Here is a 20,857-nt window from a genome sequence, read left to right as displayed (position 1 = left end):
AAACCGCGTCTTTCAACTGACAATGAAGCCGTAGCCGCGCAGCACCGCCGCTCCGGGCGCACGGGCGCGAGGCGGGAGCGGCGGGGGGCGGGGCGAGCGGTTGGGCGAAGCCCCGCCCCAGCTCGCGCCCCCATTGGCTGGCGCCGCGGCGCCGGGCCCGCCCCCTAACGGACCTGTCGCATTGTGACAGGTGGAAGGGCCAGTTCCTGTCGGGCCGGGGGCGGAGTCCGAGGTGGCCCAGCTCCGCCCCGCCTCCGGGGGCCCCTCCTCCTGCTCCTCTCCGCGGGGCGGGCGGCGGCGCGAGGGGGAATGTCATTGCTGCTCGGCGCTGTGGTGCCGCCTCCGTCTGCCGCTTCTTCTCTGGCGCCCTCGTCCCGTCGGCTTCCGCCGCTGCCGCAGCTGCACGGGGGACACGGATGGCTAGTGGGGCGCAAGGGCCATCCGAGTTGAGAGCGCGGCGGCCGCGGCCGCTGCTGAGGCGGAGACTCCCCGCCGCCGCCTCCACCCCCTGTCCCCCGGCCGCGCGGCGCTGAGGGCGGGAGCGCGCGGCGCTCTTCCCTCCTCCTCCTCGTTCTTCCTCCTCCTCCTCCTCCTCCTCCTCCGGGTCCCCGCCCAGCACCCCTCGCACCAGGCGGCGGCGGCGGCGGCGGCGGCGGCGGCGAGGAGCGAGACCCGCCGCCGGGGCACAACATGGCGGAGCCCTCGGCCCCGGAGAGCAAGCACAAGTCGTCCCTCAACTCGTCCCCGTGGAGCGGCCTCATGGCCCTGGGGAACAGCCGGCACGGCCACCACGGGCCCGGGGCCCAGTGCGCGCACAAGGCGGCGGGCGGCGTGGCGCCGCCGAAGCCGGCCCCCGCGGGGCTGTCCGGGGGGCTGTCGCAGCCGGCCGGCTGGCAGTCGCTGCTCTCCTTCACCATCCTCTTCCTGGCCTGGCTGGCCGGCTTCAGCTCGCGCCTCTTCGCGGTCATCCGCTTCGAAAGCATCATTCACGAGTTCGACCCGTGGTGAGTGCCCCGCCGCCCCTCCCCTCCCCTCCCCTCCCGTCCCCTCCCCTCCCCCTCCCCCGCCCGCGGCCCGCGGCGCCCCGGGACCCGCGCCTCTGCCCGCCGGGCTCGTCCGGGACGCGGCCCCGCGCCGCCGCCAGGGTCCCGGGGCTCCCCGCGCGCCCCCCGCCCGGGGCCGAAGTTTCCCCCGCGCAGCCGGACGCGGGGCGTCGGGGTCCCCCGAGAGGCCCCCCGGGACGGCGAGCCGAGTCCCCCGCCGCGGTCGCGGCTGGCTGAGTCCGGAGCGGCCGCGCCGGCCCCCGCGGGTCTCCCCTCGGCCGACTCGGGGCGGACTCCCCGCCTCCCCGCCTCCCCGCCCGCGCCTCTCGCGTTCTCTCCTTTCGACCGGCGCGTTTCTGCTGCCGGAGATGGGATCGCCCAGGGGTTGCCCTGTGGCGGCTGGAGGTGACTCCAGATGCGCCGGAGCCCGTCTGCCCAGCCTCGCAGTGTTACGCCTTTACGGTGCCTCCTTTTTTGCTCTCCTACACAAGAAGGGGAAAAGAGAGCGAGCGCGGCGGTGTAGGAAGGGAAATAATATCCCCGAAAGTGATCTGAAAGGTAGGCACTCTTATGTATTTGACGTTAGGTATTTTCAGGAGTGGCTTTTTTCCAAGGCCCCTGAGTGCACTCAGTAAGCACCTCACTGCTCCCCGATTATGTTGTGTTGCTTTTGAGAGCAAGACCATCACCCCGGTAGCCCAACTGTCACCCGAGGTGTGTGAGGCACGATATCCGAAAGCATGGCATTAGTTCCTTTATTGGTCTCTGCAGGAAGGTTTGTGGATAAGAGAACAAACTGCCACAGTGATGGGGAGCCTTAGGTTATAATCCAGAAGTTGCACGGAACAGCCGGAATGACCTGAATGTGTTAGGGAACTAACCTATAAAGAGCGCTAGCTAATTTAGGCACTGCACTGGTCTGTGAACCGTGTAGATAGGAAGATGGCTTTAAATTTTTCCCCAGCTTTGCCAGCCTGTTTGGGTTTTGTTTGTTTTTGTTTTATACCTGAGCCTATGCCTTTTGCACTACTTGATTCGTGTTGACCCCCTTGTCAGCCTTGAGTTAATCATATATCCTTACAAGTAGATTTAACTAAACTTTAGGATATCTGTTTTTTTCATTTGAATACAGAGAGAATCTTCTTGAGCCATTAATATATGGATTATAAATATTTGGGAAAGTGAATTACCTATGTATTAAAATACCAGATAGGAAGAAGTTCTGTTATAGATAGAGAAATTGGTAATGCATCATCTATTGAATACAACAGAGGCCCCCACTCATGGAGAATTCGGTTTAGGTCAACAGTTGATCACTGGGACATTATCCTTGAAGAGGTTTTAATTTTTTTCTAACACTTAAAAAAATGAGTTTTATGTTGTTTGAAATCATAGAAGAAAATACTGTGAAGCCTTAGGAACGAGATACAGTGTTCTGAGTCTAGGTTTGAAACACTTAAGCAAATTAGATAAAAATGAAATTGGAACCAGAAAATGAAAACTGCTAATATTTTACTGAACAGTGTAAAAAGAGAAAGTTGCCTGTTTAGATTACAGCAGCAGAAGTGCATGGTGACCCAACATGAAGGGTAACAAAAATTGTGAATAGTTATTTCTGCAGAGAATATCTTTTTTGTAAAGGCCGGATATTGTTTAGTAAGAACTTTGAGGCTGAAATTAAAGATTGCAGAAAAATTCACAACTGAATGATACAAGGTGATTTTTATTTTCCCTTATTTTGAAGGAAGATTAGAAATCTGCATCAAGTCAGCCAAAAATTACTATTGAAATTGAGGATTGTAATTATGAAGTCTTAATCAGGTTGCTTCACAGATAGTATTCCTTTCTATTTTTTTTAAAGTATGGCAGAGAATTATAAAAGTCGATGTTTTTCAAGTTTCAAGAATATGCTTGGAGAGCATAACCTTTTTTTAATCCATGTGAAAATTTCTTTCACTTCTATGTTTTCATGTATAGAAACACATTTCAGAAATACTGTCCTTTAGTTAAAGGTATGAAATTTGAACTTTATTCATATACACTAATTTAAAGGTGTATATGCACCTGTTTGTTCTTAAAGATCTACTTAATTTAGGTCTTCTGCTTACTGGTAGTTTTGATAATTATATTTTATTATATTCTTGATTAAATGCTCCTGTTTATAATGTTAGATAATTGTCGTTAGTATTAAACAGTCGTTTTTTTACAATAAAGGAATCGTCCCTATCCCTTACTGTGAGCAGAGATTTGCCATTATAAATTTAATGTCTAGGTATAATTTGGGTTGACTTAATGAGAAAATTAGTTTTCAGACCAAAAAAAAAAAAAAAAAATCCCTATTTGCTCACTTTTGTTTTTTTCATGTCTTTTGAAGATCTCAAGTAGTTAGGTATCTCATTCTTATAATCCATTCTTTTTGAAAAATTTTGAAAAGGGTTAGATTGTCTATCGTTATTACTTTGGATTTTTAAAGCAATTTTTCTTCAAAGCTACTAGGAGTACCAACAGTTTGATCTTTAATCCTAATACTCTAATGTTACACTACCTTCGGAGTCTCTCAGATTACTATTTTAACATACAGCAATGACATGAACTTTCAATAATATTTAAACATTTCTTTCACATTTTATATCAACAAACCAATTTATTCTGGCCTTCTCTTCCCTTTTTTCATATCTCTGTTACTGGCTTCATTTCTGAAGTCTTTTTAGTGAAAAGTTTACTTTTTCAGTTTGATTGAGAGTTATTTCTATAATTTACAGTAGTTCTCAAATTGCGTAAGACTCTAGTTAGCTGCCAGAGGTGACTCATTGTCACAAAGTTATACTTGTTTTTTAAATTTGTCACTCTATTTATTTTATAAATCTTACAGTTTTATAAGGGTTGATATATAACATTGGATATTATATGTTTACTGAATTTTAAAGTACACTACCCCCCCCCTTTTTTTTTTAGAACTTAGCAACATTTGTGGTATGATCTCCTCACCACTTTAGTAATTCCCCCCCCTTATCAGTTGAGTTTATCAGACATGAGGAAGCAGTTTGAGAATATGTTGTCTGTACTTGCCAAACATTTGGTTGAGCAACTAGTTTAACAGCGCCTAATTTTATCTTTTTATCTGGAGCAAAATGTAATTTCTACTTACTTTTGTTGCGACTATTAATACTTTTACATTATATTAACCAAATACCTTTTCCATAACTGTGCTCTTGTTCAATTGTGGTAGCTTTGCCCATAGCTCCCTATGTAGGGAGAGCTGCCTTTTCCCTGCCTGCACAAGTTGCAGTGGGTTCTCCTTAGAGCCCTTGAGAGAGAATTCTCTGAGCCTCTCTGAGTTTTGGCTGCTGTTAGCTGTAAAAGGGCGGCAGACGTCTTTTTGCAGGGCAGAAAGCTGCAGTTTAGAATTGAAGCTTAGAATATAGTTTTTCGAAGAAACTATGATATAAATAGATTAATTAGTGCAAACATGTTTTCAAAGGATTGATAAACCTATGGAACATAAGCTGTTAGTGAGCTGACAACTAGTTCCTACACTTTGAGGTCTCCATGTTTTTCTTCACTTTGCAGATGAAAAAAAGAGGCTATTGACCTCAGTTCTGAAGAAGACAAAAGGGGTAACAAAACCAGCTCTAGAAAAAAACATCTCAAATCTTAAAAAGTTACTTGGACTGTGGCATCATTAGCAGCAGTCCACCTGCAGTTCAGAACAGGTATACAGTTACTGGATTCATTGTAATTTACAATTTTTCTAGCCTTGAGCTTAAGATCATTGTAAGTTACAAGAACACTTAGGGTGGAGGTTCAGGGAGTGTCTTGAGCGGCTACATTGGATAATAGGATCAGACCTGCTCCCATTTGGTGTGATGGTTCTTATAGGTAGTAATCATAGGTTTCATAAGACATGTGGTAGTAGGTCCTGGGATGTTAGGATCTGACAGCAAAGAGTTTGGAAATTTTCCTTTTTGTTCGGGATTTTCATATTTTGAGAGCTTAACTTGAGTAAGACTGCAGACCTCTTACTGCCGGGAGTAGTTTGCCTAAAGATAACACTGGTTGTAGACCAAGCATTAGAAGCTCCTTATGGGCTCTGACCTCGTTGTTAACGAATATGGGGGAACTTAATAGCCTATCTATACTTAATCTGATTCTGATTTTTATGCTCCCTGTAGGTTATGAGTATTTTGGGATATGAGAAAATGTTAAAAGTTATCTTCATTTTAATATCTTAGTAGTTGTCAGTGCATATGTGCTCTCAGAAATATTGGCAAGATTAATATTCTAGAGTGACAATCATATTTTTACTTACTTTGAAAACTTAGTGCTCTTAGGGACCATACTACTGTTAACCCAAAGTATAAAGCATCCCACAATTCAGCAGATTAGTACATTGCTAAATTGTTAAATTCTAAAAATTTTTGAGCATACAGAAAAGTTGAAAGAATTTTATAGTAAACACTTCTGAGCACCTAGATTCTGTAGTTCGTGTTTTACTTTATTTGCTGTCATATATTTCTAATACTGCTTTTAAATTCTGCTTGTAGACACTGATAGTACATCGTTCACTGTAATATGAAGAGTGTTCTCTTTGTTCTCCAACTCCATGATTAAGAGGATCTCTTATTTCTGGACATTTGTTTTCTAGATTACTTGAACATAATGAGTACAAATACTGTTTCTGTATCATCCTCAATTGGACTGCAGGTTAGAATCAAGATTTAATCTTTCTAGATTTTGCTTAATAACTTACTTACCTGAGTACATCATAAGTTAATGCGGGTCTGTTAAATGACTTGACTTTGCCAAATCTGATGTCTCAGAAGAAACTCTTTAAGTTGTTAGAATGGTATGATGTTGGTTTTATTAGACTTAATTTATTGTGGAGCACCTAAATTCTTTTTGGGTTATTAGAAGCCTCTTACTGGTCAGCCTGTTGCTTACTCTGAGTCATATTTATGCTTTTTTTTTTTTTTTTTTTTTTTGCCATGTTTTGTCCAGATGATAATGCAAAAGTGACTTCTTTTAGTCCCTACAATAAATAGGAAAAAGTAAAAACATTTTCAAATAATACAGGACCTATAAATACATGCATGGGCCAAAATAATAATGTTGAAGGGGAAAAAAAAATGTAAATGGTTAACCTGCTACCCCATCTTCACTCCTTTACTGATTCTGGTAGATATTTTTTGTTTGTAAATCACTTACTCTTTTCTGAGGAAGTTTCTGTATCCTCACTGGACCTACTTATGACATGAATAATTTCCAGGGATATAGAAATTGATATAGAAGGTGTCAATACAATACCATGGGATTAAAAAAAGTGTTAGATGGAGGTAAGGGTTGGAAGAGATAGAAGCAATTGCCAGAGGGCTTTCATTTTTAGGTAAATATTGATAAACTGGCATGTGTAGACTGAAATTTTATTTTCTTTGTAAAAAGAAACTCTTAAGAGTTTCACATGAAAGGCATCTAAACATACTTTGGAATATAGCCTGTACATAAGTTGGTGAATGCCTTTGTGTTGGTCAAGTTTATGCTATTTTTAGAAATATACTTTTCTATAGAATTGTGACTGCTACAGTAATTAAATTGACTATATCATCTGTGAACATTTTTTCTGTTCTGTGGAACTTAGTGTTGCAGGATAACTTTAATAAACATTCTAAACAACTTGATTTTAGATCCTAGAATTGAGGAGATAAGGTAACATCTTTTATTTCTGTAGATAAAAGATACTAAGATATTCCCCTAAGAATTGAATAACACAGGTCTGCTTGTCTCCAAAGTCTATGTCCTTTTTACTGCATCCTCTGCCTTCAAGGCAGGCTTAAATGAAAGTGTCCTGCATTTAATTTATGTTTTTTAATCAGCTGCCCTGATCTAAGTCTTAACATATTGGCCTATCAAAGTGCTTGGGCACAATCCATGCCTAGCTAACTAAGCTTACTAGTTGGATGATGGCTAATTTGTTTTGATGCAGAGAAGAGAGAAGAGTTGATGATGACTTCAAGTTTTTAAACCTGAATGACTAGGGAGTTTTCAGAGATGGAGCTTTTAAGGGGAATAGCTGAATGAGAAGAAAAGATGAATGAATCCAAGTGAATATTATTTTTATTCAGATTTATTTGGTCTGTAAAAAGTTCACTATAAGAAGTTTGGAAATATTAAACCATTCCAGTTAAGAGAATTATGGGGTGGAAGTTCAGCATAGACCCAGAATTCTATAGCCTACAGGACTTCCAGAGTATATGTTGGCTTGGTTTGTTTTCAGGGCTTCAAAGTAGCTGAACACCAAAGGAGTGAAGTACTTTTTTTAAGGTTGTAGTTTGGTTAGATACTTTTCTATTTTCTTTGCACCTTTGTTTGTATTAGAGGGAGTTTTGTGAGAAGTTGTTTGAAAATTGTTACTTGAGAAGATGAAGGGAAGCTAGTTTCTACCACTCACTTTAAATTGACAATATTGGAAATGTTGGCAATTCAAGTTTAGCTATGAAATCGTTTTTATGTGAAGTTTGACTTTTTTTTTAGAAATGGTGATATAGAAAGATTGTATGCTTCAGTTATCTGTAATTTCATTGGGTTTAATGGTTTCCATGCTTTAAGTTTTCAAATATTTTTTTACTTTTTTCTTCATTCCCATCTAAAGAGAAAAATTATAAAGACATAAAGAAAAATTATGTTTATATTAGTAAAGTATAAATGATTAGTTGATAACTAAATTGATAATGTTTCTTTTGAGGTTTTCTTTTAGCTACTTTTTTATGCCTTACAGATTTATCAGCTATTCTCCCGTAAAGATTTTTCTTCACAGGGCATTATCAGCTATTCTCCCGTAAAGATTTTTCTTCACAGGGCAGTGTTCTTTCCTTCAGTGATATCTAGCAATCTTTCTATGCATGACTTCAGATGAATTTGGTTTTTAAACTTAAATTGGGTCTTTCTCTCCATACATAGATATCCATGGATAGATAATATTGTAGCATATGCTATGTCCTGTACTATCTTAAAATGTAGTAATTCATAATTAATTTCTAAAGTTCTCATATATGCACAGCTTAAATAATTGTTTATTGCTGGCCAAATGTGTGGAGTGGCATTGGTGAAAAGAATCAAGGAAAACTCCCTTGTGACCGGAAAACTCCCTTGTGACCGCCATGTTTATTTCATGCCTTTTTTTTTTTTTAATTGAAGTATAAATGACATAACATTATATTAATTTCAAGTGTATGGCGTAATGACTCTCAGTATTTGTATACATTTTGAAGTGATAGTAAGATGTTAAAATTTGTCACCTTATAAAAGTTACAAAAATATTTTTTTCTTGTGATGAGAACTTTTAAGATCTACTTTCTTAGTGGTTTCATGCCTATTCTTAAAATACCAGTAACTCCTGAAAGTAGAATAAATTCTATTTAAGTAGGTTTTATTATTAAGGTAAATTATTAAACCATCTTACTACTTGTATAATCCACAGGAACAATAATGGAGCGCAGAATTATTGGAAGGCAGCACTCTTGAAGTTTTTGAGATACTCTTTGAAAATGTCTTAAATGTTTACATAAGCATGAGAAAAATGTTCTGCAAAGGCTTTTGGTGAGAAAGTGTTTGGTTTCAGTCTTTAAAAATTTTTTTTCTTTTATGGTGAAATGTAACACATTCTGAAAAGTATATAAACCTAATGTACAATGTAATGACTAATTATAAGATAAACACTCATGTGATCATCACCCAGATCAAGCAATAGAAAATATTTGCCACCACCTCAGAAGCCTTGATGTGTGCTTGCCTTCCCTTCTCCCTTATATAGTAATTACATACTTTTCTTCATAGATGGTACAGTTTTGTGTGCATTCCTAAATAATATAATTTAGTTTTGCCTATTTTAAAACTTGAGATAAATGCACTTACAGCCTTTGTGTCTTGTTTTTTTTGCTCCACATTGTATTTAAGATCCATCTTCGTTGATCAAAGGGTTGTGGAGAATATGTGGCAATAAGATTTAGCAATAATTTGATTAACCAGGCTTCTTACCCCCCCTGAGGAGGTTGCCTGCTCTTTTGCAGCAGGAAATACCTGTAGGAAAGGGAAAGCATCCTTCTCTTCACTTGAGATCAAAAATTATCTCAAGATTGATCTTTTGAGCTGGAGTCAACCTTGTCTCCAGATAACCTTGACAACTTTTCAAAAAGTACTAAGTGGCCAGAGAGATTCAGTCTTTTAACTAACACTGAGACTACAAGAAAGAGAGGGTAAAAGAGGAGACATCGCTGTCTTTGAAGAGACAAATGATAGTCAGATAAATGCAAAAGTATTGCTTTTTAAACTATGGCTTTTGCCAACTATTGTTTACTTTAAGGTTTATATATTGAATTTTATATAAGGTAGGGAGTAGTTCTTGAAAGAAAGAAGGAAAGAATCTTGAAAAGGGATCTGAGCTGAAAGGAATTGAGAACTCCAAGAATGGGTTGTTCAATATGTTGGTATCTTTGTAAAGGATTACTCTGTATTCTTCTTCCAGTCTTCCATGGCTACCTTATTTTTCTTTCCCATATCTTTATTTCCTTTATTGATTTAGTAACTGTCTTGGTCTTCAGGGAGAATAGGGGAGGTTTGATAGTAGGATCCTTTCAGAAACTGTTCTCAGGGGATAAAAAGTTTTATTCAAAGAATAGTAAAGGTCAGGCATTGAGTAATATATACAATTGTTGAATCACTACGTTGTACACCTGAAACTAATACAGCATTGTATGAACCTTCATAACGGAAGTCTTCAGTTAAAAAAAAAGAATAGTAAAGAGAAGGTCATGATTCTTTATCTAGGAACTTGAAATCTGTTGTAGTGAGTGTGGAAATTTGGCTCTATGGTAGCAAATGATAAAGGATATTGGAAATGCATTTTAGCCTGTAAGCTTTTCTTTTAATTAGAAAGCAGTTCTTGAGTGAAATAGTAAACATGAATGCTCTCTAATGCATGTCTGTTTATTGGTCGGAATGATTTTCATAAAATTTGGTATTTATCTGCTGTCCATTAGTAAGTAATCCATACTACATGAATGGGTAACAGTTGATCTCTTCTGTAAACAAATAAAGGCTTGTTTACCGTAGGTAATGCATTTTTGAAGAATTTAAATCTAGGACTGCCTTTCTTCAAACTCCCAAGTTAGTCAGCTAGAACAGTATTTCTACAGAATTCAAACTTAAAATTTAAACCCAGTATCATAAGAAAAGTATACACATGCTTATTATCCCTTCTCACCTATATCCCTTGTAATAATAAATGCCAGAGAGAAATATGAATGACTTTGATTTAGGCTGTTTTTGAATAATGGTCCAACCCTAATGATTTAAGCTTCTTTAACACCTCTAGTATTTGTCTTGTTTGAATTCCCCAGAGAAGTAGGGATAATTTTTTGAAATGTGTTAACTGTTAGGAAACATGTCAGCCATACATCTTTGAGCAATAACAATCTAATATAGTTTAATTTGCCTTGTGTGAGAGGTATGGATACATATTTTATTGATCAATATAGAACAAACTTACTTTGGTTAAATTTTATTCAGGGCCCTTCATTTAACCAAATAGGCGAGAGCCATTTTGAAGATTTTAACATCTGTACAATGTAAAACACTGAAGGGGATTTAAGTTGTTATTTGTTCTTTGCCTAAGGTGGTAAAATACTATTCATGGTGATAAGGTTCTTATTTTCCTCTCTAATGAATAATATTATTAGTAATTTACCATAGAGAGGTAAGATCCTTTAGGGTAACAATATCATTTCTAATCATCCTAGAATATCCTACACTGTATTAGGAACATAGTGGGTGTTCAATTTATGTTAACATGGATTCTTATCCTTAAAGATAACCACATTTGATAGTAATAACCCAGGCAGTCTCTATTGTGTAATACCTTGATAAACCTTGGATTTGATTGTGGTATTTGATTGAATACTGTGATTCATAGTAAGAAATACATATTTGGTCTTCATCTTCATTTCTGGCACAGAGCTCCTGAAACCTTTGTAATTTTCGAAGTGATGAGAGTGGAAAAATGGTATCTTTTGTTATGTTATTAATGCAGTGACTTTGGAAAGCCCTTAGGTCACCTAAGGATGGTGACTGGTTGGTTGCCAGTGAAACCTACCTACTATGTGATTAGGAGAGTTGGAACTAAGAGTCCTTACCCCTTGATCCCTGGATAGGGGGGAAGGGCTGGAGATTGAATCACCAGTGGCCAATATAATTTAATCAGTCATACCAATATGATGGAGTCTTCATAAAAACCCCCCAAAAGGACAGTTTGGAGAATTTCCACATTTGTAAATATGAGATTTGGAGAGGGTAGTGTACTCAGAAAGGGTGTGGTAGCCTTATGCCGCTTCCCACAGATCTTGTCCTATGAATCTCTTTTGTCTGGCTGTTCCTGAGTTCTATCCTTTTATAATAAATAGGTAATCTAGTAAGTTAAATATTTTCTCTTAGTTCTGTGAACAGCTCTACCGAAGTAGTTGAACCTAAGGAGGGAGTCCCTGGAACTTTTGGTCTATAGCTAGTTGGTTAGAAGCACTGGTGACAACTTGGACTTGTGATTGGTATGTAAAGTGGGATTTGGGAGGGCTAGGGATATCAGTCTTGTAGCACTGAGCCTTTTGGGATCTAACACTATCTTAATGTCAGAATTAAGATGATTTGTAGGACAAAGGTGTTGGAGAATTGTTGGTAGGGAAACTCACCACTCCCTCCTTGGAATTTTTGATGAACCTCCTAGTAGTGAATGTCATAATCTCACCCTCAATAAAGGTGTTGTTTTAATCTTATAGAGAAAGTTGATGATGCAGAAAGGAGTTGATAATGCTAATGGAAAAATAATTTGTGAGCGTGAGTGATTGCCATCAGCAATTGGGAAATGGCTGGCTGGCTGAATATCTTGGGAGAACTTTAGGGGAGGGAGATTTTAGTTCAATGAGTATTTTTTCCAATGCAGATAAGTGTCTCAAGTTTTAACTCACTGTTAAGGAATATGGAATAAGAAAAGAGCAACCAGTTAATGCTTTTAACATTAAAAGCATTTTAATTTTCTCATTTTCTTCTCATTTTCATTCTCTCATTTTCTTGAGAAAAGACATGTCAGCAATAAAAGTAAAGTTTACAAGATGGCATTTTGTTTGAGCTTGTTGAGAAATATATCTTTTTTTTTTTTTAAAGATTTTATTTTTTTTATTCATGAGAGACACACACATAGAGAGGCAGAGACATAGGCAGAGAGGGAGAAGCAGACCCCATGCATGAAGCCCGACGTGGGACTCCATCCTGCAATCCTGGGACCTGGGGGACCGCTCCCTGAGCCGAAGGCAGCCGCTTAGCTTAACTGCTGAGCCATCCAGGCGTCCTGAGAAATATATCTTGATGTGGAGGAGTAGTGAGAATACAAATGATCATTGGGTATGTAGGCATTAAATTCATACAAATGATGAGTTTGGGTGGGGTTGGATTAATGATCCATTTAGTTTCTTGGCTCTTGATTTATTTAACTCTGATTATAACATCCCCCACCCAAAAGTACAGCATTCCAATGAAATCTTTTATGAGCCAAAAATGCATAAAGCAACCATAAATCTATGTGGAAAGTTTTTGGGGGGGTTCCCAGACCCAAAAAATAACCCCACATTTTTCTGATGCACAAGAGGCATAGGCTTAAAGGATGCACAAAATGAGAGAGAGACAGTTGCTCACAGACAAAGTTCAAAACTATGGTGGCTTGATGCTGAGTATTGTTCCCAAGGGATGGAGCTCATTGATGGTGCCATTCTTGCTACTTAGGATGCAGGCTGCCTCCTTAATGGCATGCTGCAAAATAAACACTGAACACTGTTTTTCCTTTTTACCATTTTCCGTAAAAGTGAAAATTCTTATCGAGAGTAGGTACTCATGTAGATTGGTGTGGTAAAGTTGAAGGCAAAGTGGCGGTAGAGGAGCGGTAGAGGAACTTTCAAAAAGCTGGGGATACCTGTACTGGTAATTAATATGGAAATTAACACCTTAGGAAGCCATCACAGCTCTGACTGATTTCATTTAAACTTACCACAAGAGGTTAAAGGGTACTAAACAAAAATACTCATTAGGGATGGAATGAATTGCTTGTCTCCAAAGTGCCTGCAATAGAAATAGCTTTGTTGTGTCTAATCACTGGGAGGATCATTGAATATTGTAGATCCTGAGAGTTAAATAAGCCAAAATATAAAGTCTTTACCTTTTTTTCTTTTCTTGGTTTATTTAAAACATCTCTGTACCCTGTGTGGGCCTGGAACACATGACCCTGAGATCAAAAGTCCTGTGCTCCTCCAGCTGAGCCAGCTTGGTGCCCAAGCCTTTACCTTTTATTTTTTATATTTTTTTAACTATCAAACTCTAACAAAATGACTGGTCAGCTCTTTATACTATTCTGTGTAATAGTAGTAACATTCCTGTAAATCCTAAAACTGATATGTTGTAATGATCTCACCGGATGTTTTTGTGTACTTCTTAAAACTGTTATCCATCATTGTGCCTTTAAGTCTGTTATAGTGAACAGGATTTGTTGAACATACTGACAAAATATTGCATATGTTCTTAACTGAAAAAAAAAAAAGATTCATGGAAGTTTAATTTTAAAATCATTTTTACTCTACACCATAGCTAAAGAAAACTTTATTTTAATAGGCTAATAAGCAGCTTTCTGGCATTAGAAGGAACGGGATAATGAAATAATATGTGAGAAATGAGATAAATCTAATCTTAAATATAAAGGCCAGTTATTCATTCAAAATAGAAAAATTAGCTTGAGAAGCAACTAAAGCTTTTTTTTTTTTCCCAAGATATATTTATTAATTTGATAGACAGTGCACACATGCAGGGGGAAAGGCAGAGGGAGAGAATCCCCAAGCCAACTCCACAACTGGCACAGAGCTATAAACCATGCAGGGCTCCAACCCATGACCCATGAGATCATGCCACCCGAAACCAAGAGTCCAATGCTTAATGGACTGAGCCACCCAGGCACCCTGCAACTAAAAAATTTTTAAATATTTTTTGAAGGTTGTTAAAATGAGTGGCTCACTTAGAAAGGGGGATCTTTTCTTTTTATTCAGTACACTTTATTTTGGTTGTTTAAAATTTACCGCATTTAAATAAGGTATAATATAAACAGCATTTAAAATAAAAATTTTCCTTTTGAAGTAAAAATAATTCTAGACCTTTAAAAAGATTGTAGTAAGTACATGTTAGAATTGTTGGATATGAATTGCAACATAATAAAAAGATGTAAATCTTTATAAATCAAACTATTGAGAAAGCATATTACATATAAAATGTATATGCTACATATGTAATTATGAAGATAATGATAAACACCTATGTGAAACCCCTACCCAACTACAGAACTAGGGCATTACCAATTTCACATCTATCCATATTTTTTCTTTAGCCTGTCCTCCTCATTTTCGTCTCAGTACTAGCAAACCATTATTACAGTTTTTAACATCTCCTTTGTCTTTTCTTTTTTTTTTTTTTTTTTGGTGCCCTCTCAGAGGCCCGAATCTCCTTCATCACTATTTAAAAAAAAAAAAAATATATATATATATATGTGTGTGTGTGTGTGTGTACAGTCTATTGCTGTTTTGCTTTGTTTGGAGCTCTAAAAATAGTATTATTCTATATATAATTTTCTTTGATTTGTATTTATACATTTCCTGGTTGATGAATATTTGAGGTTCCCATTTTTTGCTTTTATAAATAATACTACTGTGAACACTAAAAACTATTTTCTAATGTATATGTGTGGATGGTTGCTAGAGTAGATACCTGGGAATTTTGTGATAATTTTTGTTTAAATTCACAAAAATATAGCACCCCAAAACTTGGTGACAAAAAGTATTGCATTGTTTCATAATTCTGTGGGTGTAGTGGGAATTTTTTATGCTTCATGATGTCAGCTATGGTGCTGGGATGATTACAGTAATCTGGAGTGTCAACAGGCTGCAGTCAGCTGGGGCTGGAAGTGCTAGGATGCTGTGCAGCCTAAGATTGGAGTCATCTGGAGTCTTGATGGGAGCTCAGCTGTGGTTCTTAGTTCCTTCATGTGACTGCTTAGGCTGCCTCACAGCATGGCAGCTGGATTTTCTTTTTTTTTTTTTTTAAGATTGTATTTATTCATGAGAGACAGAGAGAGGCAGAGACATAGGCGGATGGAGAAGCAGGATCCTCACAGGGAGCTCGATGTAGGACTCGATTCTGGACCCTATGATTACTCCCCCGGCCTAAATAAGGCAGATGCTCAACCACTGAGCCACCTAAGCATCGCAGCATCTGGTTTCTAAGAAAGAGCATTCCAAAAACAAGAAAGCTGCTTGTCCAACTAAGAGATAGGTGTGGAATGGTCAGTGTCACTTTCCTCTATATTTTATTCAAAATAGACACAGGCTTATCAGTCATACTGGTAGGGACAGAATTATTTAGGACCAGTTTTGGAGACTGGTTACCATAGTGCATTTATCATTTTTTTTAAGATTTCATTTATTTATTCATGAGAGACACATAGAAAGAGAGAGGCAGAGACACAGGAAGAGGGAGAAGCAGGCCCCATGCAGGGAGCCTGATGTGGGACTGGATCCCAGGACTTCAGGATCATGCCCTGAGCCAAAGGCAGGCACTAAACTGCTGAGCCACCCAGGGATCCCAACTTTGTGTTTTTATGTTTTATACTTGTGTCTTTGGTCAGTTTTTTAACTTGATTATTTTGTATTTTGAGGGGAGGGCTATTAAGTCTGGGTTAAATTTGTTGCAATTTTTAAAAAAGATTTTATTTATTTATACATGAGAGACAGAGAGGGAGAGAGAGAGGCGCGGAGACACACAGGCTGAGGGAGGAGCAGGCTCCACACAGGGACTCCAGGATCACGCCCTGAGCTGAAGGCAGATGCTCAACCGCTGAGCCACCCAGGCGTCCCAATTCGTTGCAAATTTTGTCTTATTCTTAAGCACTATAAGATAGGTAGATATTTTATTACCCCCATTTTACAGACAAGAAAAGTAGTATTGTTTAGTATGTTGAGAGAATACTATGTGAAGTCAGAAGCCTCTGGTAATACATTTGGTATTAAAAATAGCACGTGCGGGCAGCCCTCGTGGCTTAGCGGTTTAGCGCCGCCTTCAGCCCAGGGCCTGATCCTGGAGACCCCGGATCGAGTCCCACATCGGGCTGCGTGCATGGAGCCTGCTTCTCCCTCTGCCTGTGTGTCTCTGGTGCGCGCTCTCGCTCTCGCTCTCTCTAATAAATTAATAAAAAATCTTTAAAAAAATAGCATGTGTAAATGTGCACAATTATGAAATGGCATGATGCTTCCATCAGTCTACTTATTACACCCCTCCACTTCCAAAGGACTGAGGTTTGGAAAAATTTACAAGTATTTTTTATTTGCTTATGGTCTGTTGTATTCTGGGTAAAGTGCTAAGTGACTTGGCCAGAGTGACAGAATTAGAACCAGTACATCTCCAAGTTTTCTCTGGTCTTAACTGTCTCGCCTGTACCCATACTTTAGTGTTTTTTTTTTCCCACTAAATTGTTCAGTTGGCTCAGTCACTATCTGCCAGCACATTTCAAAACTTATGTTTTTGATAGCCAGAATAGTTCTGCTGTTAGAACTATTTTCCCACTTTGAGGGTATGCTGGAGTTTTCAGAAGGCAGTGGTAAGGAATTGGCAGATATTTGAGATTTTCTTGACTGATCCCACCTCCAAACTTTATCAATAGGAATTAAGTTTCTCAAGTGTTGTGGTCAGAATATTTTTTCGAAATTATAAAAGCCAGAGATTTACAACCAGTATCCAGATATTTAAAAAACACAGTTTTAGGCATTGAATGTAGTGAGTTGTTTTAAAAGTGAAAGTACTACAGAGCAATTCTGAATTCCACAATGCAAGACTTTAAATGAGACAACTTTCTGTCATGCTTAAACAAATACAAAATACACAGAAATGAACTTGTAGATACATCCCAGCTCTTAAATTAGGAAGATTGTTCTGTGTAAGAGTAGTTTCCCATCATTACAATTCTGTATGTTGCAGACAGATTCTCTAGTACAGCTCTCCAGTGTAAAAGCAGTGCTTCAGGGAGCATGACTTATTTTCATGTCCCTTCAGATTTCTTGGATCTAAGATTCAAAGGCAGAAATGAAAGTCTATAATACTTCTGCTTATTGGAGGAATTCTTTGACATGTAATGGAATACAGAGCATCTTTAGACTTTGACTCAGAAACATTTTCCGCCAGAGATACCAGCCGTTGTATGACCAAGCCTTTTATTCATTTTTATTCTTTCCTGCCCTAGATTCTTCCACTTTCAGTGTCATGCATTAGAATTAGTTACCTTTCTCAAGAAATAAAGTGAATTATAAGGTATTTGCTATAGTATTGATATAATGCTACCATGATGAAATGTAAGTGTCAAGTGCAATAATTTGGCAAAGAACGTAAAATGCCAGATTCTACCAGGTTGAACATAGTGTAACCCATTTGTAAAAAAGGGCGGGGGAGCAGAAGTTAAGTCCATTTAAAATTCAGTAAATGCATTTGCAACATTTGTAATTCTCAGAATAAACACATGTTAAAATAGGGTATACCCCAAATAGGTCTAATCTCAGGAGTTTAATACATGTTGTTATTTTACAGAAATGAGTAAAATTACATTAGATATGGGAAGGATACTAAAGTTTTCATGTAGCTCAGTATTTTCAGTCTCTTTCAACCCATTTCAAACAGGAGGAGAAAACTCTCTGCTTATTCTTTCTTAGTCCCTTCTTGAGTTATGTTTGCTGATACTTTGTTGAAAAGTTTCTGATTAAAAACTAGGTAAATGGGATCTCTTTTGGTTTCTCTGGACTATAGAATGAACTTCATACCTAGAAGAAAATACAGAAGTCATTTGTTAGAGTACTTGCCAAAATGTTTTCCGCAGAATATCCCAGGAATTGTAGTTCAAAACAAAATAACCTCTGATACTTTAAATTTGGAAAAACTGCTTATCCCATCCACTTACTTATAATACATGTTAGCATGTTAAAGGCTGAGACATTCTTGAATACAGTGTTAATTTTATTTAATCTAGTGTTTACCATATTTAGGAATTTATGTAGGATTTTTTAGAAAATTAATATTCCATGGAATGCATATTTGATGCTTATTAGTTGGAAATCTTATTTCTGTAGAATATGAATATATGTCCTGACTTAAATATGTGTAATATAATACATATTTATATTTTCAATGCTTATTTGGAAATCTTATTTATATTGTATAATATGTAATAATTACATAATATCAATAAGTAGATATTTAATAACAAAAGATAAGTGTAAATATGACATGTTTATATATATTATGTTTGTTGGAGGTCTTTCTTTTTTCTATAATAAATGAATGTGGGATCCCTGGGTGGCGCAGCGGTTTGGCGCCTGCCTTTGGCCCAGGGCGCGATCCAGGAGACCCGGGATCGAATCCCACATCGGACTCCCGGTGCGTGGAGCCTGCTTCTCTCTCTGCCTGTGTCTCTGCCTCTCTTTCTCTGTGTGTGACTATCATAAGTAAATAAAAATTAAAAAATTAAAAAATAAAATAAATGAATGTGTGTGTCTGACCAAAATATGTATTATACACATATGTATGTGTGCTATGCAGAGAGAAAGAAAATATATAAGTGTGTGCAACTCTTTGCCTTTTGCCCCGGTTTTTTAGATTTCAGTGTATATTGGATTTAACTGAGCAAAAACTGTCATTAGATAGTTTTAATTTGTCAGATTCACTATTTGATTATTTTTAAAGATTTATTTATTTTAGAGAGAGAGCTCGTGAGAACACGTGCATCAGTGGGTGGAGTGCACCAGTGGATGGAGTGGCAGTGAGGAGAAAAAAAAAATCTCCAGCAGACACTGCTGAGTGCAGAGCCCAGTGTGAGGCTTAATCGATCTCAGGACACTGAGATCATGACCTGAGCCAAAATCAAGAGTCTAATGTTTAGCTGACCGAGCCACCCAGGTACCCCCAAATCCACTATTTTCTATGTGATGCTAGAGTTTTTTTCAAGTTTTTTTTTTTTTTTTTTGAATGGCATTAAAGTACTTTTATCAGCCTGTTATTTTGATACAATTTTTTGGTGCCAACTTGTCATTGTCCTTTCCTTTTTTTCCAATTAGTTTATTAAGTACGCTTTATAAAGCAGAACAGACCCTCCTTTTTCAAATGAATACTTAGGATAACTGATAGTTCATGGTCAGTAAGGCAGAAGTTAGAAGACAGGACTGCAACATGGATCTTGTTTCCAATTAATGTGTTTGGAAGCAGTCTTGCTGTTTGTTCTTATGAATTCTGATACCTTTTTGATTTGTAGTGAATCTCATCTTAAGTGAGAAGGTATAGAGAAGTCCAAAAAAACTTTGCATGACAGTTTCAGCTTTTGAACAACCGGTTTTTTTGCCATGTGTTACTCAAATTGAAAAATAGTTTGTATATCTGATAAATACAGCCTGAACTCTGTTTAGGGAAGATCTTGAATCATTATTACTCATCCATCAGTTTTAAGAGCAGAGAAGTTAGAGTAGTCTTAAGACCCAGTTGCAACTGCTTTTATATTAAATGAGTAGTGGTGATTTGGTGGAGTGGCAGTGGTCAATCTGTATATTTATGGGTCTTTACAAACTTCAGAATTGACCTAGTAAAAGTAAAACAGTTAAAAAAAAAAAAAAAAAAAGGGACGCCTCCGTGGCTCAGTGGTTGAGCATCTGCCTTTGGTTCAGGGCATGATTCCAGAGCTCTAGGATCAGGTCCTGCATCGGGCTCCCTGCATGGAGCCTGCTCTTCCCTCTGCCTGTGTCTCTGCCTCTCTCTCTCTCTCTCTCTCATGAATAAATTAATTAATTAATTAAAAAAAAAAGACTTTTCTGTATCATTTGAAATTTTGTTTGCTGTTTGTTAAACACCAATGAATCTGTTACCCTACGAGGCTTGAATATATCCTCACATAAGTTTCTGTAGTTTAAGTAATAAAATTGGCTGCTTGTTTAATATCTTACCGAGATGGTGGTCATGTGTAGATATGGTAGGATTGGGTTTAGATGTTAGTTTTAGTAGTTCGAGTAAACTGGTGTTTGTCAGTCTGGTATGCTTTGTTTTGGTTCCTGCCACTAGATGGCAGGAATAATAAATGGTAGATTGAAATGCCGGTTTGAGCTGGTGGCCTTAGCTGCTTTGTACTTTTCCTTTACCTTGGTTGTTCTCTATTCCTATTAGTGCTGAATTTAGGGTATTTATGAAGTCTTTCCTCTAGTGGGATTTAGGTTGAACTGGTACCTTGTAACATGCTTGGCGTGACAGGGTAAAGGAGAAGGAACAGAAAACCTTTTAATCCTCAATATAATCATTGGTGTTCTAATACTTTGCTTTTTACTTCAATTTTTATTTTTTTCTCTGTGGAATTCTATCCTTTATTTCTTGATTCTCTTACATTTACATTGTTATGCATAATTGGTCATTTCTGTTGGTGGAACTAGTTGCCTTCTCATTTACTAGGTGAATGAATACATGTTAACTTGGTCAATTTTGTAAAGCTTATACTACACTTTGCAAACAAACTCAAAATTATGATGGACTGTGTGAAGCTTTTCACAGAATGTATTATTTTCAAGTAGCCTGTTGATGAAAGCCTTTGAAAAGTAGTAATGGATAAAGTCTAAGGTGATAAGAATGTAGCTTCCATGATTGTTTTGTTATGTAAGACTGTGTTGCTA

General features: G+C 38.3%; 1 protein-coding gene across 2 annotated transcripts in view; it reads left to right on the top strand.

Moving 5' to 3' along the window:
* The first annotated feature begins 222 nt into the window (after positions 1-222).
* Positions 223-20,857, top strand: part of STT3B (STT3 oligosaccharyltransferase complex catalytic subunit B) — a 107,538-nt gene continuing 86,903 nt past the window's right edge. Inside the window, exon 1 of one of the 2 annotated variants that reach the window (XM_025461088.3) lies at positions 223-1,004. In XM_025461088.3, coding sequence (XP_025316873.1) covers positions 691-1,004 — 314 coding nt within the window. In that variant the 5' untranslated portion in view covers positions 223-690. Of the gene's footprint in view, positions 1,005-8,601; positions 8,637-20,857 lie in introns of those variants that run through there. The other variant, XM_025461090.3, reaches the window with a different exon arrangement.

Source organism: Canis lupus, chromosome 23 (genome assembly GCF_003254725.2).
Source record: "Canis lupus dingo isolate Sandy chromosome 23, ASM325472v2, whole genome shotgun sequence".
Taxonomy (NCBI): Eukaryota; Metazoa; Chordata; class Mammalia; order Carnivora; family Canidae; genus Canis; species Canis lupus.
Note: the sequence above shows the minus strand (reverse complement) of the source record. Positions and strands in the feature narration are given on the sequence as shown.